This window comes from Hyperolius riggenbachi, chromosome 1 (genome assembly GCF_040937935.1).
Source record: "Hyperolius riggenbachi isolate aHypRig1 chromosome 1, aHypRig1.pri, whole genome shotgun sequence".
NCBI lineage: Eukaryota > Metazoa > Chordata > Amphibia > Anura > Hyperoliidae > Hyperolius > Hyperolius riggenbachi.
The window spans coordinates 435,409,886-435,428,747 of NC_090646.1; the positions used below are offsets into that span (position 1 = coordinate 435,409,886).

An 18,862-nucleotide genomic window follows, 5' to 3' on the forward strand; every position below is an offset into this window, starting at 1 on the left:
TTGCCAGAGATCTGCACCTTGACAGTGGTTTTAACTTTTCCCTGTTGTACAATAACATTTGTATTTATTTCTGTACCTGTTGGGAAGACTTACCCACATCCTGTCAAGACTGACACTGAAGGGGGTTATCCAAGATCAATACACAAACAACCATAAAAACCTAAAAAAAGGTTTAAACTCTCATTTCTACACGATCAAGAACTAAAATAAATTATGTTTACCGGAGTCAGATATTAACCAGTTAGCGACTAAGGAGTTTTTCCCTTTATTGACCAGAACAATTTTCACCTGTCAGAGCTCCTCCCATTCATTTGTCAATAACTTTATTACTACGTATCACAACAAAATATTCTATATCTTTTTCTTTTGCCACCAATTAGGCTATTTTTGGGTGGTACATTTTGCTAAGTTATTTTATTCTAAATGCCTAAATGCATTTTAAAGGGACACTTAAGTGTGTGGAAAAAATGGAGTTTTACTCACCTGGGGCTTCCAGCAGCCCCCTACAGCTGTATCGTGCCCATGCAGACTTCATCAGATGCTCCTGGCCCGCGCCGGCAGCCACTTCCAGTTTCGGCGACAGGAGCCGACAGGCAGGGAACGCGAGTGATTCTTCGCGTTCCCAGCCACAATAGCGCCCTCTATGCGTTATGATATATACTCTATGCTATAGCAGCATAGAGGGCGCTATTGTGGCTGGGAACACGAAGAATAACTCCCATTCCCTGCCTGTTGGCTCCTGTCGCCGAAACTGGAAGTGGCTGCCGGCAGGGCCAGGAGCTTTTGATGGAGTCTGCGTGGGCACAATACAGCTGCAGGGGGCTGCTGGAAGTCCCAGGTGAGTAAAACTAATTTTTTTCAGTCATTATAGTTTTAAAATAATACATGCTACTGTAATTAAAACCCACGTATTTTACTTGCCCATTTGTTCGGGTTATTACACCATTTAAATTTTGTCCCTATCACAATGTATGGCGACAATATTTTGGGGGAAATAAAGGTGTATTTTTTCAGTTTTGCATCCTATTTACAAGCCCTTATTTGCAAAAGTATCAGTAAATAAACCCTCATGACATACATATTTTAAAAAGTTGAGTCCTTAAAGTAACTATTTATGTATTTTTTTTTAAAGTTACCTTTTTTATATACACAAGTGTTTTTTTTTGGTAACTATTGGAAGAGTGGGGGGAGCTAAGGGGTTTACTAATGGAGTATTTTATGTATTTTTATTCATTGGGATGTATGTAAGTGTAACTTTACTATTTGGATACTAGATGTGACCTCCACTTTATTCCTCCTGTGCACTGTGAGCAGTACACATGAAATAGCGTGTGTATGTTTTACTTTTGTCAATGACCACTGGCATCTCATTGATGCTGGTGAACACTTAGATCGGTGAATGGGAACTATGTTCACGTTTACTGATCAGTGTACTAACGAGCAGAAATGAGAATGAGCGTGGTCGATTGGCAGATGAATATCTGCATCCCTGGAACTTTACATGAAGTCCTGTGGGGTGCAGATATACTTCCACAGGAATATTAAGTAGTTATACTGCATGTAAAGCACACAATGTAATATATTAAGAAATACCAAACTGCCTGTTTGCTTAGAGGCATCCAACCATACACTAAATGAAATGAGACAAAGGACATTTTATAATTTCTTCATGTTAGTGGTCCTTTAAGGTTGAACATTAGAGTTAACTTTTCTCCTTAATTTTCTCCAGGGAGAAAAAGGTTTTCTTATTTACGGAAAAAAACGTTTCAATACCCGGTAATTGAAATTGTACTAAAAAGTGGGTAAAGAAGTAAAAATTAAAATGAGTTTGAGTATTTTTTTGCTAGCCAGGGGCTTAAAAGGTTTATTGATGAAATATGAAAAAATCTCATACGAGAAAACTCAGAAGAAAAGTTAATTGAATAGGGGCTGAGGAGACAGTTAATGGGCCTGATCTCATTCACTTTTCCTCCTATGTTTTCTCCTAGAAGATAAATGTTCATCTTCTCATTAAAGTAACTTTTCAAAAAAGTATTTTCTTGCTTGCTGGTGGCTTAAAAGACATTTTATTCAGAAGATGTGAAAATATCAACTAAGAGAAAACTCAGGAGAAAAAGTGGATTGGATCAGACACAAGGGCCCATATGCAATTCACCTTCTCTCCTGAGTTTTGTTCTAGGTGACATTTTCAAACTAGCCAATAAAATTCCTTTTAAACCACCAACAAACAAAAAAATACTCCAACTAATTTTGATAGTACTTTTTAACCATCTTTTAACTTTTTGGTACTTTTTCCATTGCAATCGAAGATGAAAAATGATCTCCTAGGAGAAAAAGTTAATTGCATATGAACCAATTAGTTAAAAGTTTGGGTAAGGCACAAAGCAGGTGGTTAGGGCTAAAAATTATTTGAACTCTTATGTTACCATCACGGCAATGCAGGAAAAACTTACAAAATTTAAATATCTATGCTGAAAGCTCAGCAGTGCACAGATAGCAAATTCTGTATATGTTGCAAAAAGGACAAATCTTGTTCCCACAACAACCACAGAATGATCAGCGTTTTCATAGAACTTCATCTGCTAAAAACAAATATAAATGGATATGTAATATTATTTAATTCTGATCTGATTAACAAAATAAAGTACAAAAACTATATTTTTGGTACTAAATGTAATGAGTAGATGCAAAAAAAAAGTAAAAACACAACCCCCCCCCCCCCTTCCACAAACACACAAATGTAGCACTTCCTTGTAATGAGAAAAGAAATGTTGTTTGCTAGCAACTGAACCAGCTTATTTGATGCTACATCAGAAGTCAATACGGCAAACTATTGACTGGGAGAAAGGAATGCACAGCAATTTGGTTCTAATTGGTGTAAGAAAAAAATTCTTAACTTTTAAACTTCAAAAGTAATTATTGTTTTTAATTGACGCATCAGTAAAGTTTACATAGCCAATACAAGTGACAAAGGGACAATAAGTTCACATAAAGGTCAAAGAAGCCAGCATTCCTGTTTTTTGTCAAGCTGTTCTGTACACTTGTGAGATAACACTATGGATAACAGGAGCATTCAAACACCTTTTAACAGCAGCTGTGGTATATCTGTTGTAAATGTACAGCATTTTGGACACAAACGAATGGAAATCGATCGGATAATCGATCGGCCAGTAAATCTGCCCAAAAAAAACCCTTATTGTGCAATTCATTGTTCCTGTTCTATGTAGTTTATATCAAAGGGATACTGACCAGGTTTAAAAAACACAAGTTGTACTTACCTGGGGCTTCCTCCAGCCCACCATAGGCCGCAAGATCTCCCAACATCCTCCTGGCTCCTCTCCCGGTCCTCCCGCTGGCAGCTTCATTGGTTTGAGACTTCTGCTTAACCTTGCCAGCACAAGTCCGCGCGGTGCACGTTACACGTCATCACGCCAGCCGCTGTGATGACATGTAGTGGCCGGCGTGAGCTGGTCAGTATCCCTTTAACTATTATAATAAATAAATAAACTTAAGAAACACATCAGCAGGCACAAAATCAAAACATATAGTCTGAATTTATTCAAATATATTACAAAGCTCAATAGTACTTTTTAAATTATGATACACAGTTCAATTAAATATATGCTGAATAAATACGAAATTAAATATTCCTCCCATAGGAAGGGTTAATCACATTGTATGTGTGCAATCCAACAAATTATTTTGCCAAATAAACAAGCCAACAAGTTATTGATGGGATGTTAGACAAGTCGCAATTAATGAAACAGAAACTAAAATGAAAGCATTTGTGCTGAAATGTAACATTGCTCTACTTGAATGCAGTTCTATGAAAACATCATCAGTTGTAGGATCTAAGGAAAAAAATGAAAAGAGTATTAGTTTTAAAATTATATACAGTTCTGTTCATCTTACTTCAATATTGGGTGCAAATTACAGTCAGGAGTGATGGATATTCACAGATAACTAGGTGCACAGCTGTCAGTCAATGGGTTTTTTTCCCTGTACAATGACAGTAATAATGTCTGCTTTCTATGAATCCCTTCATGTCTACTTTATCTAGAGTAAATATCACAGAGATAAGCTGTATTAAGATGAAATGTGAATAAAATGCAAGCTAAGTACTGTATAGAAAGAAAAAATGCATCAAACCTGCCCATTTTATGTCAAACTAAAAATGCTCAATAAATAAATGCTCAATGCAAATAAATACTCAACACAGTTCTCTACCGGATAATATTTTGCCAAGCATTCAGCTGAAATATGGATCAGTATCTATGGCGCTTAGGCACAGTAAAGTTTGGCACAGATATTTGGGGACCGTGCATTTTTGACACATGATAATCAGTATGGGCATATCCCTTCTTGCTAAGTTTTCCAAATATTTATTTGAATAGTGTGACCTACAAATTTGTAGATCAGAAAAATGGCACTGCTAATGAAGAAGAGTGTGATACATTCGTTTTAAAGGCCTAAGATTAGGACTACACATCACAGCACACAATAAAAATTATTTATTCCACATATAGTTGCTAAAGTAATTCACTTCTCTATGTTCTGTGTTTGTTTAGCCAGATCAAAATGTCTAATTTCTCATCAGCAACTATGAATAGACTGAAGGAGAGCTCTGACAAGGCAGCTCTCCCTACAGCAAACACTGAGGCTTTTCCTTTTCTGTGCTCCCTGCAAAAGTGAAACCGAGTAAAACTTCAGTGTTTTTTAAGGATTCTATAAATTGTACTAAAGATTTATTTTCCATAAAGGTTATCATGCTGTTGCTAATCTTTTAGAGCAGAGAGAAAATTCTGAGTTTAGTTACACTGGTTTGCTAAGTAAGGTACATGCTCACATCAAACTGTTTATGCCCTAATGGTCATTTATGATCTTTTTGGTAAATGCTTTAAAGGGACTCTGAGCACTTCTCATGGGCATGCCTTTAAGACTCCGACCAGTACGGCAAAGTACTTAAAGATGCATACCTTTCTGTAGCTTCTGCTCTCTACTTTCATTTGATTCCTGAATTACTGTTCTACACCAAATAGTTTTCGTTCAATTTAAATCAATTCTTGGCTATGTTATAACTTCCAGGTCACCCCGTCTTCTCAGTTAGAGAAGTGCATCACTGAATGAAGCAGGAAGAGGAAGTGACACACATGGCCTTTGCAAGAGGCTCCTCCAGAGGGGTCATAGCATGACTTTGTTGGAAGTCGTCTGTCTTAAAGGCATGCCCATGAGAGGTGCTCGGAGTTCCTTTAATGTCCTTTCAGTTATCCCCTCTCTTCTCCACTCATCTTTAGGGTTCATTCAAATAGACTGTTGTCAGACAATTTTATGCAGCGGAATGCCAGTGTCTTTAAACCCTACACATGTCAGGAATTGGCATGGAGTGAGGTTACGTGGCATTGTGCACTTCCTCAGCGCCTGGCAGGAGCACTGGAACAGATGACTGGTGGGGAGTTGGCCCTAATACAGGCAACGAGCAATCAACATGGACAAATATTTGTATATTATTTCTTTGTGCATGGGAGCCTCCTGCATCTAGTTCCCCTCCTCCCTCCATAGTACTTTAAATGCCACTTTACTAAGCCAAGCAGGCAACATGGTGACGTAGCCATTGTAGATAGCATTCTTGCCTTGCTGGGGTCTCTGATTCAAATCTGGGCCAGGAAACTATTTGCAAGAAGCTTGTATGTTCTCACTGTGTTGTGTGTGTTTCTTCTGAACACTCCAACTTCCTTCTAAATACCAAAAACATACATATAAGTTATTAAGTCCCCTTCAAAATTGTCCTAAGCCTATGTACACATCCTACACTGGTGCTGCTCATCAGAATTGAGCTTGCTCAAGCATGAGTGGTGTACAGACACATTAAGGGGGGTAAGGGCAGTCCCGGATTTACATCACAGGAGCCTATAGGCACAGATGTTCGAAGTTGTTTAAAGATCTGGCAAGGCTTTCTGATCTAGTTTTAGACTGAGAAGGTTGTTTAAAGATCTGGCAAGGTTTTTTGATCTGGTTTTAGACTGAGAAGGGCCCAAATGGCCACCTTGGCTTTTAGTTTAGTATTGCGTATAGCATGTGTATGCAGTTTTAGTCAGAGACAGGGACCATAGGGACATAGATGTATTTGGTTGTGAGCTATTCTTAGAAACAGTTATCGGCATAGCTATGTACTCCATGAATCACTGCAGAATATGTCAGCATTCTATGAATACATAGTTATAATAACTGTCAGCGGCAAACTGTTTGAAAAAATGATCGCAAACCTAAAAATAGTTGCATGTCTGTGTGTGATTTAGGTAAAAGAGAATGGGATGGTTAATGAAAGGTCAGGGGAAAATGTTAGTGTAAAGGTGTGTACATGCCTTCATTATGTGTTGTACGTCAAAACTGAGCCTGATTCTGCAGGAGACACTCTGAGGTAATATGCACATACATGCCCAATGCAAGGCTACAGCCAAGCAATGAATTTGTTGCCATGTGTGCTTCTAGCAGGCAGGATAAGGAGTGCTTAGTGGTCACAGTCACTTAAAAATCTTTAAATAAGATGAGGGGACGCATGCATGAAATAGAGTTTGAAAACTGGGTGACGGTGAAGCCAATAATGGTGTATACCATAAATACCATTGTGAATTGGGCATCAAATGAAAATGAACAAATATTTCTACTGGTAACGACGATTGTAAAACACTGATTATTTTACTACAACTAAACCTAACCCTGCTATCCCTCTGAATCCTAAGTTTAAAACCTCCCTTCCTGACGCCTAACCCTAAAACCACCTTCCTGACACCCAACTCTAAAACCCCGCCCACTGGTGCCTAACCTTAAGCCCCCCCTCCCTCCTTCCTTCCTAACCTTATCATTTTTAAACCGATAATTTGCAAAAACGAAAAAATTGTGGCACCCTTTCTAAAAGACAATTGTAGTGCCCTGTACAATCGATCAGGACACTTAGGGCAAAAGCTGACCCTGCTTAAAAGTTTGCTATATCTTACTTGTCTCTGGACTCTGGAGATGCCAAAACTGGATTTGCATAGCAATGCCACATTTTTCACTTGCAGCCTTTTTTGAAAAGTCAGTAGTTTCGTTTTACAGAAATGTTGTAAACAACAACGTCTCTTCCAGTGTCACATACGAGCCTGAAAACCGCCACTATATCTGTGTCACAAATACGACACACGGCAGGAATGGAATATTTGCAAAGCCCCAGCCTGTGGCACATACTCATTGTCAGGCAATTTCGTTTCTTCAGTAGTTTGAATGATAATGGTTGATTCTAATTTACTGTTAATGAGCTGTTAATATGTAACTCATCCTGGAAGTGTCTGCATAGTAGTGAGCTTCCTCTGGTTAAAAGATAATTCACTATTTGTCCATGGTTCAATCATTTATCACACTCACCTGTTCATTCTCTCATCACAAAGTAAACTTACCACAGTTAGTTTGCAGGTGTTCTGCCAAGCAGTGAAGAATACCATAAGTGCACCGGCACAATTTGCAGCCTTGTTGTACCCAGTCTCCATGTTTGACTTTCACAGCACAGTTCCTAAGTACCAAAACATATTTCATTCAACGTTCAATATTTCACATGCAAAACTAAACAAAATCATTAGTGTGATTCCTAATGGCAAGATTTTCATTGCGAGAGAATCAGGTTTTTGACTTTCTGGTGGACTGGACTATCGAGGGTGAGGATTGCTTTCACATTATATCAGATTTGCACTAAATAATTTTCATATTTGTCCAGAAGGCCTCCTAAAAATATATATAGCCTCTTTCAAAGGTAAGATTTGCCATTGATGTCCCAGGGTGGTCCCCTCTCACTTCCTGTCTATGTGACAGTTGATAGTGAAATAGACAGTAGCTGACAGCAGATATAATGATCTTTTCCCACTCAAACTGTACTTTAATGTTTAATGGTCATGCACACTGAGCCTCTGGTTTCTGAAGCCCCAATAAAATTTACGGTACTCAAAAACTGTCACCTGTTAAGACAAAAGCTTGCAATCCTAGAATAATCCACATAATAAGTTTGTAGTAGATCATGGAACCAGTTATTAATTCACTAACCTATACCTTGCACCACTTGATAAGATAAAATTTCAGAAGGAATCAGACCTAATTCCAAATACACAACTGATTAAAGGACTGAGCATCATTAAAGAGGGCCTTAGTTACTTTCTATTAGGTTTTTATTAGGTTCTATGCCTTCATTATAATATAATCTATTACATTTTAGTAAAGTGTATGGGTATCTTTACCTAGATCAAATCAGAATGCAGTAAGGGTTACTGAAAGGTGAGGGAAATAGCAGTCATGGAACTAGTCATGTGCAGCAACTTCCATGCAAATGTATTGTAGTAAATCTAGGTAGTCCTGGGGTTTTTACTTGAAGGATATTTCCGAGATTATAAAAAAATGAGATCTACTTACCTGGGGTTTCCTTTAGCCCCTGGAAGCTGATCTGTCCTTCACTGCAGCTCTGGTGTCCCGGTATCCCCTCCGTTGGTGATGCCGACCTTACCAGGTGGCCTGGAGTGCAGGCCACATGAGCACAATTGCAAGCGGTGCCGATCTGCACCTGTGCAAGCACAGAAGATCCTGACCTGGCGAGGTCAGCATCACCAATAGCGGGGATCCCAGGACGGCGAAGGACAGATCAGCTGCCAGGGGTTTAAGGAAGTCTCAGGAAAGTAGATCTTGTTTTTTTTAATCATCTCCGATGTATCCTTTAAAGTGTTCACTGCAGTCTAGGGGCAACTCTAGGCGTGGACCTCAAAGCTGAACTTCTGATTGCAGTACATATAGATTCATACACATACGTGTAACATTTGGGCTTTGATGCACTATACTGTACATTTTTTTTCCTGCATTTTCTCACAGGAGATATTTTCTTATCTCAACCTACAACATTTTTTTTCTTTCTTTCTTTTTTTTTTTTTTTTTAAAGCAGTGGGGACAGCCTAACTATTCCCGGGAAAAAAAGAACACCTATAAGTAGATAAAGTACATAAGTAGATAAATACCTGTTCTACTTACATTTAATTTTATATAGCAAATACAGAGAAAATTGTTCCAGGTATTTCCATCTTTACTGCCTCTGACTGAAGTCAATCCTGATGTCATTTCTTCCCTTACTCTTTTTTTTTCGCCTAGAAAAGGTGAGGTGTATGTCCCTTCTCAGCCTCCTGTCACACTGAACAGCCTCAGCCAATCAGTGAGGAGCAGGAATGGGGAAGGGGAGATAACAAGCTTCCTTCTACCCGGCAATGTACCAGAAAGGAGCATGGCTGACTGAGATAAGATTCATTACAGCAGAACCATTTATTATTATATTGGAATGCTTGCAATACAGACTGCATGTAGACTACATAATAAACACAGAAAAGTGGGTAAATGGAATTTGATTTTGTGGCTGACAATCCCGCTTTAAGTACTTGAAGTAGGTAAAAATAGTAATAGTTATTTTGACTTCTTTTTTTGCTTGCTGGGGCTGAAACAATATTGTATTACGGTTGAGAAATATATAGTGTGAGCTAACACAGGAAGTACAGTGGCTTTCAAAAGTATTTGGCCCCCTTGAAGTTTTCCACCATTTTGTCATATTACTGCCACAAAAATGAATCAATTTTATTGGAATTTCACGTGAAAGACCAGTACAAAGTGGTGTACACATGAGAAGTGGAACGAAAATCATACATGATTCCAAACATGTTTTACAAATCAATGACTGCAAAGTGGTGTGTGCGTAATTATTCAGCCCCCTTTGATCTGAGTGCAGTCAATTGCCCATAGACATTGCCTGATGAGTGCTAATGACTAAATAGAGTGCAGCTGTGTGCAATCTAATGTCAGTACAAATACAGCTGCTCTGTGACGGCCTCAGAGGTTGTCTAAGAGAATATTGGGAGCAACAACAACACCATGAAGTCCACAGAACACACCAGACAAGGTCAGGGATAAAGTTATTGAGAAATTTAAGGCAGGCTTAGGCTACAAAAAGATTTCCAAAGCTTTGAACATCCCACGGAGCACTGTTCAAGCGATCATTCAGAAACGGAAGGAGTATGGCACAACTGTAAACCTACCAAGACAAGGCCGTCCACCTAAACTCACAGGCCGAGCAAGGAGAGCGGTGATTAGAAATGCAGTCAAGAGGCCCATGGTGACTCTGGACGAGCTGCAGAGATCTTCAGCTCAGGTTGGGGAATCTGTCCATAGGACAACTATTAGTCGTGCACTGCACAAAGTTGGCTCTTATGGAAGAGTGACCAGAAGAAAGCCATTGTTAACAGAAAAGCATAAGAAGTCCCGTTTGCAGTTTGCCACAAGCCATGTGGGGGACACAGCAAACATGTGGAAGAAGGTGCTCTGGTCGGATGAGACCAAAATGGAATTTTTTGGCCAAAATGCAAAACGCTATGTGTGGCAGAAAACTAACACTGCATATCACTCAGAACACACCATCCCCACTGTCAAATATGGTGGTGGCAGCATCATGCTCTGGGGTTGCTTCTCTTCAGCAGGGACAGGGAAGCTGGTCCAAGTTGATAGGAAGATGGATGGAGCCAAATACAGGGCAATCTTGGAAGAAAACCTCTTGGAGTCTGCAAAAGACTTAAAAATGGGGCGGAGGTTCACCCTCCAGCAGCAGGGACGGATCTAGACCAAGTTTCGCCTGGGGCAAGGTCAGATTTTGGCGCCTAAAGGTCAGGTTTTGGCCCCTAAACTGCCATTCATTTTGCCGCCTTTTTAAGAATTCAACAAACTGCGCCTGGGGCAAGAGACCCGCTTGCCCCCCCCTAGATCCGTCCCTGTAGCAGGCAGAGGTGGCCTTTGGGGGGGACAAGTGGGGCGATCGCCCCAGGCCCCGCGCCTCAAAGGGGCCCCGCAATCATGCCCACAATTCCCATTTTGGTGGTGGTGTAGGAAAGGGCTACAGAAGTCTAACTGTTTGAGTTCTGAAGAGTAGTAAGTCATTTACGAATACCCAGATCTTCCTATTTTGTTTTATGCACCTTATATTTTGCACCGACCTTCCTTTTATTGCTTAGGTTTTTGTCTTCAGCATGCTTTACTATACTATGCCGTTTGCATTTTTGTAATGAATTTCTACACTGACATGAAGCTTGCCAAATGTCAGATTAAGTTACGTGCAAGAGCCTCAGCCCAAAGCCGAGCATGGACTGGAGTCGGAGGGGGCACAGGCTGGAGCCTCCAGACTGGCTGGCGATGGGTGCTAGGCTGGATGGGGTACTAGGCAATGGCATACATAGAGGCTGACTGTGGGGCTAGGGGTGTGTACCAGACTCACTGGGGATGGCTGCTATGCTGGCTGGGGAGATGGAAATGGGTGCTAGGCTGCCTTGGAGAGCTGGTGATGTGTGCTAGGCTAGCTGAAGAGCTGGGGATGGGTACTAGGCTGGCTGGGGATGGGTAGTAGGGTGGCTGAGGAGCTGGGGATGGGTACTAGGCTGGCTGGGGATGGGTAGTAGGCTGGCTGAGGAACTGGGGATGGGTACTAGCCTGGCTGAGGAGCTGGGGATGGATGTAGACTGGTTGGGGATGGTGCTAGGCTGGCTGAAGAATTTGAGATGGGTACTAGGCTGGCTGGGGAGCATGTCTGGATAGAAATACAAACTTAAACTTCCCATTCAGCCTAGCACCTATCAGTCAGTTAAAGGCCACTAAGCCAATATAAGAATAATTACAATATATAATGTGATCAAACGGCGAATGGTAGTACCATTGGCTGTTTGATTACATTACGTATTGTAATTGTTCTTATATTGGTTGGCTTAGTGGCCTTAATTGTTTTTAAACAATAAAAAGGTGTACTGCATTAGAGGCGGACAAGCCCGTGGGCATGGTGGTACGGTAACGTATATGGCCTACACTTATGGCTGTAAACCCGCATATGACACTCGCCCCAGGCCCCGTGTACTCTAAGGCCGCCTCTGCAGCAGGACAACGACCCTAAACATAAAGCCAGGGCAACAATGGAATGGTTTAAAACAAAGCATATCCATGTGTTAGAATGGCCCAGTCAAAGTCCAGATCTAAATCCAATCAAGAATCTGTGGCAAGATCTGAAAACTGCTGTTCACAAACGCTGTCCATCTAATCTGACTGAGCTGGAGCTGTTTTGCAAAGAAGAATGGGCAAGGATTTCAGTCTCTAGATGTGCAAAGCTGGTAGAGACATACCCTAAAAGACTGGCAGCTTTAATTGCAGCAAAAGGTGGTTCTACAAAGTTGACTCAGGGGGCCGAATAATTACGCACACCCCACTTTGCAGTTATTTATTTGCAAAAAATGTTTGGAATCATGTATGAATTTTCGTTCCACTTCTCACATGTACACCACTTTGTATTGGTCTTTCACGTGGAATTCCAATAAAATTGATTCATGTTTGTGGCAGTAATGTGACAAAATGTGGCAAACTTCAAGGGGGCCGAATACTTTTGCAAACCGCTGTAAGTTTAATGAATCAGTGAGCGAGTGTATCCAGTAAACACCAGTAAAATTGCTGTGCACAGGAAGTGCACTACTTGTACCAGCACTTGTGACATAGCATGATCTACATATTACCTACGTAATGCATATATTACCAAGGTACTGTGTGATATGCAAGTACCCTAGAATTGTGCAAGTTACCTAGATGACTTTTACTGTGTACACCCCATCAATACCAGGTAGCAAAGAGAAGATATTTAAAATCATAATTTTTTTCTGAAAACCTTTGTTTCCCTGAACATCTTACTTTTTCCTTTCATCAGATTCGCAATACCGTCCAGTGAAATGCTTTGGGCAAGTGCAGAAACTTCCTAAGATGCACGTTCCTCCATTCATGCAGCAGTTTCTGTTGAGCTTACTGCCTTGAAGTAAAAAGGAAATTGTTACAGGGACACACTTAGCAACTCTGCCTACAGATAAATCTCTTTTTTTGTCTCTTGTCACCATGGAGTCTTTAAAGGTTTACATTTATTGTCTTGTAAAACAATAAAATTAGCTGCATGTTTGAAGTGTTGGATCAGGGAAGACAGGGTTGTTTGTACAAGGATTAAAGGACAACTACCACAGATTAGTGCCTCTCTCTGGACTTTCCAAATAGATTCTAGCCTGGGGGAGGTATGGCTGGCCTAATTATTTATGTTACTCGTAAATAGCATCTTATGAGCAAGAGTATGGAGCCATATAGGCCATAAAGGGTGTAATATTCTGCAGCCATAATACTATATGTGAAAGAAGGTTTAATGTATCTGGCATTACCTAGGTAATACCAGAGAGGGGTCAAGGCCCATTCATCCCAGTCCAATACAACTGATTATTTCTGAGTCAGTCTATATATAACAGATTCCTTAAAAAACTGAATTTAAAAAAAAAATACCTAACTTTATTAACAGAAATTTAAAAACATTTGAGGAAATTGTAATTTTGTCGGAATCGGAAATTGTAATTTTCGAACATCCATACTTTTTATCTCTAAGCTTGTGCACAGGACTAGGGGACATGATGTGCACATGGAGGAAAAAAAGATGTTGCCATTTTTTTAGAAAAGGGGTCTTACAATAAGGGATTAAATGCGGAATGTATTACCAGGGCCGTTTCTTCCACCGTGCGGGCCGTGCGACTGCACTGAGCGCAGACCAGCAGGTGAAGGAAGGGGCGCAGGATCATGGAGGACACTGCTAGAGGAAGCCAGTGACACGCTGTGCAGGGCTGATTACACAAGCACGATCACCGTGCTTCACACACTCCTCCTGGGCTGGGGCAGCCGCACAAATTATCTCTGTAGCAGTCTGTACTACTCTCTCGGAGAGAGAGTGTTTACAATAGTTGCCTTGACCACGATAAAGCTGCGGCGCTGCCCCCTGCTCTCTCCAGCCAGGCATGTTGCTAGTGTGCGGTGCCTATGCTTCCTGGTAGTTTTCCCATGGGCTGCTCTTGTATCTTGTTACAGACAGGCAGTGCCGCCCCTCCTCCTGATTCCTCCTGATTCCTCCATGGGCACTGCCTGTCATGATGTGTGTCACTGGCCAGCGCGAAAATTCAAGAGAGATGGAGGAGACAGATTCAAGAGAGAAGGAAGGACAGAATCTGTAAGCGCTGGAGTGTGTCTCAGCTACAGCACAGGGAGCAGTGAGCCTTCACTGACAGGAGGGGGGAGATAAGAGACACAGATAAGAGCCAGCATGTCTGAGGGAGTCACACGGAGGACAGAGCCAGCCCACAGCCCAGCAGTGAGTTCCAGAGAGCAGCAGAGGCCAGGCTAATCACCAAAAAGGCAGAGGTAAAATTGTATGTCATGTTATCTTTTATCTATAGGCATTCTCTCTACCTTTTACCACCTTCTGTCAGTCTCTCCTTCTCAACTTCTCCATCTCTTTCCACCACTGCCCGCTAGGTCTGAACGATTTTAGGAAAAAATTGAAATGAGTGATTTCTGTCCCAAATCACGATTTCGATTTGATTCACGATTTACTTTAAAGTAAGCTTTGTTCTCCCTCTGTGCCTCTCTGTCCCGTCTCTTTTTGCACCCTCTGTGTCCCCTTTGTCTCTCTGTGCCTCCTCTAGGTCTCTCTCTGCACCCCCTTTGTCTCTCTGCCCCCAATGGGCCTCTCTCTTGCCCCCTTTGTTCTCTTTGTGCCCCCTTAGTCTCTCTGTGCCCCTTCTGGGTCTCTCTCTTTCCCCCTTTGTGCACCTTTTGTCTCTCTCTGTGCCCGCTCTGTCCCCAAGCTGCAGCAGTGCTGGACATACCTTCCAGCATGAATCCAACGATGCCCATCTGTCCACTTCGCCTACTGCATGCACGGCATACTTCCTGTATGTCATGTGACATACAGGAACCAGGAAGTATGCCGTGCCCTAGAGAGGCGATAGAGGACGGACAGCATTGGACTCGTGTGGAAGGTATGTCCAACACTGCGGGCCGCAGACCCGCCGGGACTTGGGGGAAGTTTGTAGCTGTGTCTCCAAACTGCCCCCATGCGGAAATGACGTCATCACGATAATTGCCACTTCGACGATTTCGAAATCGTGATCTTGGTGATCGCGATTTCGGTTTAAATTTGATTTATCTTTCAGGCCTACTGCCCGCCCTGTCACACTCACCCTCTGGACGCCCCAGTATTGGTCACAGTTCTGTCAGTTAGTCTAGACCTCTTGAGAAAGCGGCGACCCTGCGATACGCGTGGAGGGGACACCTGGGGCACTTACCACTGGTCTAGGCACGGAACAGGTAATTATCCACTATTTTTCAGATCCAATTTCTGTTTCTTTTCTGACACCGCCACAACTACGGGGCTGTTTGGTTTGTGCAGCAGCATATGTTTATACAGATATTTATGCAAGAGGTTTGGGATTTTTCTTGGTAACATAACATCCAGCTTTGTTTTTGTGGAGTATTTATGAGTATATGATACATTTTTGCACACTTGTAGTGTGCGTGCAGGGTGTTAGTTTTATTTGGCCATATTGTACCTGAGTTTTTGATAGGTTATGTAGCATTTTGTGTCCGTGCCTTATTGTATATTCACAAATTTTTTGAGATGTGCTGTTGATATCTCTGTAACATATTATGATTGGACCAGAACCCCCATTGTCTGTGTTTTCTCATTTTTAAGTAATTTTAGATTTTATTGTGTTAAGGTGTATTCAATAAAGATTTATACATGGAAGCTAAAACTAGTCCATATGCATATTATCATTTTTTCTCAGACAGATGATCTTTTTCTTCAAGTGTTTATTCTGTCATTTAGTCCAGTCGCTTGTCTGTCAGTCATTTCAGTCCACGAGGCGCTACACCTGCTATTGACGAAATTCTGTTTTGTCCCCACTTTTATTGCCTGATTAAGCGGGCGGGGCCCGCGAAACGTGTTGCACTGTTTTGGGGTACCGTATAATAAATGTATTGATTTATATGAAGACAGGATCTCGTGTCTGCTTTTGGGAGGCAAGCCCACCACTTCCTCAAAGCAATTTTTAAAAATTGTATTGACTTTTATCCTGCTGGCTCCTCTGTTCTACATACAAATACTCTGTGTCCACTCCTGGTGGAGGGGAGTGCTACCCTCTTTCTTGTTTCTTTACTACACAGAGCGATTTCTTAATCCTGAGTGAGGACAGGTCTAATCTCCTCACCTGCCTATTGAGTGGTTGCCTGAATGGTAACCCATGTTTGTGAGTATAAAGTCTCTCACTAAACCACTTACCAATTGTCTTTAGCATACTACACCATATTGGGCTCTCGTTTTTTTCTATTTTATTTCTGTCCATGAGCCTGTCCTGTCATTCATTCCAGTCCACCAGCCTGTCCTGTCATTCATTCCAGTCCACCAGCCTGTCCTGTCATTCATTCCAGTCCACGAGCCTGTCCTGTCATTCACTCCAGTCCACGAGCCTGTCCTGTCATTCACTCCAGTCCACGAGCCTGTCCTGTCATTCACTCCAGTCCACGAGCCTGTCCTGTCATTCACTCCAGTCCACGAGCCTGTCCTGTCATTCACTCCAGTCCACGAGCCTGTCCTGTCATTCACTCCAGTCCACGAGCCTGTCCTGCCATTCACTCCAGTCCACGAGCCTGTCCTGTCATTCACTCCAGTCCACGAGCCTGTCCTGCCATTCACTCCAGTCCACGAGCCTGTCCTGTCATTCATTCCAGTCCACCAGCCTGTCCTGTCATTCATTCCAGTCCACGAGCCTGTCCTGTCATTCATTCCAGTCCACCAGCCTGTCCTGTCATTCACTCCAGTCCACGAGCCTGTCCTGTCATTCACTCCAGTCCACGAGCCTGTCCTGTCATTCACTCCAGTCCACGAGCCTGTCCTGTCATTCACTCCAGTCCACGAGACTGTCCTGTCATTCACTCCAGTCCACGAGCCTGTCCTGTCATTCACTCCAGTCCACGAGCCTGTCCTGCCATTCACTCCAGTCCACGAGCCTGTCCTGTCATTCACTCCAGTCCACGAGCCTGTCCTGCCATTCACTCCAGTCCACGAGCCTGTCCTGTCATTCATTCCAGTCCACCAGCCTGTCCTGTCATTCATTCCAGTCCACGTGCCTGTCCTGTCATTCATTCCAGTCCACCAGCCTGTCCTGTCATTCATTCCAGTCCACCAGCCTGTCCTGTCATTCATTCCAGTCCACGAGCCTGTCCTGTCATTCACTCCAGTCCACCAGCCTGTCCTGTCATTCATTCCAGTCCACCAGCCTGTCCTGTCATTCATTCCAGTCCACGAGCCTGTCCTGTCATTCATTCCAGTCCACCAGCCTGTCCTGTCATTCATTCCCAGTCCACCAGCCTGTCCTGTCATTCACTCCAGTCCATGAGCCTGTCCTGTCATTCATTCCAGTCCACCAACCTGTTTTGCAGTTCAGTGTTCCCCAACCCTGTCCTCAAGGCCCACCAACAGTGCATGTGTTTTGGAAATCCACAGAGTTTGTTAATCAGCTCTGCTGAGACACTCATTACCTCACCTTTGCATGTTTGTGGTTTTCTGCAAAATGTACTGTTGGTGGGCCTTGAGGACAGGGTTGGGGAGCTCTGCATGTAGTTCATTCCAGTCCGCCAAACTATCTTTCAGGTGTCAGAGTCTTCTGATGATGAGGGGGATGTGGGGGTTGTTTGTTTTTAGCAGTGTGCCCGATTCCCTGATTTGCCTGGGGTGTCAGAGCCCTGGGGTGCTAGGGTGGCTGCCAGTGCCACACAATTACTTGGGAAGGTGGGGGTGGGGTGGAGGGTACCGGGGTCTCTTTGGCTGAGGGGATTTTGGAAGACCTGCATGGGCCACTTGGGGGAAGGGGGGCTCTCGAGCTAAAGGAGGTTTGTTGGCCAGCTGGGGAGCTAGGGTGGCTGTCACACAATTTCTTGGGGGGGGGGGGCGTATTTTTTGACACTCGCCCTGGGAGAAATTTAACCTAGAAACTGCACTGTGTATTACCACAGGAAGTAGTTATGGCAAATTCTATATCTGTGTTTAAAGAGGGCTTGGATGCTTTCCCCTTGTATTGAAGGACATCCATGGCTACACACTATCCAGGGTAGGTTGACTAAACAGTGGAAACAGTGCATACAGCCCATGGAAAGTCTACTGGTGTTTAAAAGTTAAGGTTTGGGCAAACAGTGTAAGAAGTGGTGCACAAATAGCAACTTGAGTTGCATAAATAACATGCATATAATAAGCATTGTACATGCAACAGGCACTTTATGTATATAACGCAAGTTGCATATGGCATTATGTAACTTATGTGGTATGTGTAAACATGTGGATTTTACTATTGCTGTGCTTGCTGCCTCTAAGTGACTGACAGCAAAATAACTATGGAGAGTATATTCCAAGCATCACATCATCAGAGAAAACAAAAGTTGTTTATACATAGCAATGTGATTCAGTACAGCTATAGGAAAATGTCAAGCTAAATTACCTGCTATTAATATAAAACCTTTCCTTTTTACAAATAATTGTATGCCCTCGTCAGCTAAACACTTTTAATTACAAATTATCTTATAAATGTCTCTAAAATCTATTAATGTGGCATGCTGCTGCAACATCCCTCCTTAACCCTTCAGTAGAGCATTTATTTGATATGTAATGTAATGAAACATGCATCAGTTTTCTAAGCAAAAACAAGCAAAAATAACATTGTGTCTACCTTTAGACTCACTATTGCTCTGATATGAACACTGTAAAAGGCATGTTTCCAAAAACAGTATATTGAATGGCAATGTCTTTAAACATTGTTACTACTGTTGAGCGAGGCAGGTGAGGGTGCTGGGTGAGTGTGCAGATGCAAGTGAGGGTGCTAGGTGAGGAAAGTGTGGGTGCTGCGTGGGTGTGCAGATGCAGGTGAGGGTGCTGGGT

The 18,862-nt window shown here is 42.4% G+C and overlaps 1 protein-coding gene across 1 annotated transcript in view; it reads right to left on the reverse strand.

Moving 5' to 3' along the window:
- Positions 1-3,693: 3,693 nt before the first annotated feature.
- LOC137553191 (cryptic protein-like) overlaps positions 3,694-18,862 on the reverse strand; it is a 44,207-nt gene continuing 29,038 nt past the window's right edge. The window contains exons 4-6 of the mRNA XM_068271437.1: positions 12,763-12,877; positions 7,434-7,546; positions 3,694-3,851 (exon numbers count right to left, since the gene is read on the reverse strand). Of these exons, the coding sequence (XP_068127538.1) occupies positions 3,727-3,851; positions 7,434-7,546; positions 12,763-12,877 (353 nt within the window). The 3' untranslated portion in view covers positions 3,694-3,726. The remainder of the gene's footprint in view (positions 3,852-7,433; positions 7,547-12,762; positions 12,878-18,862) is intronic.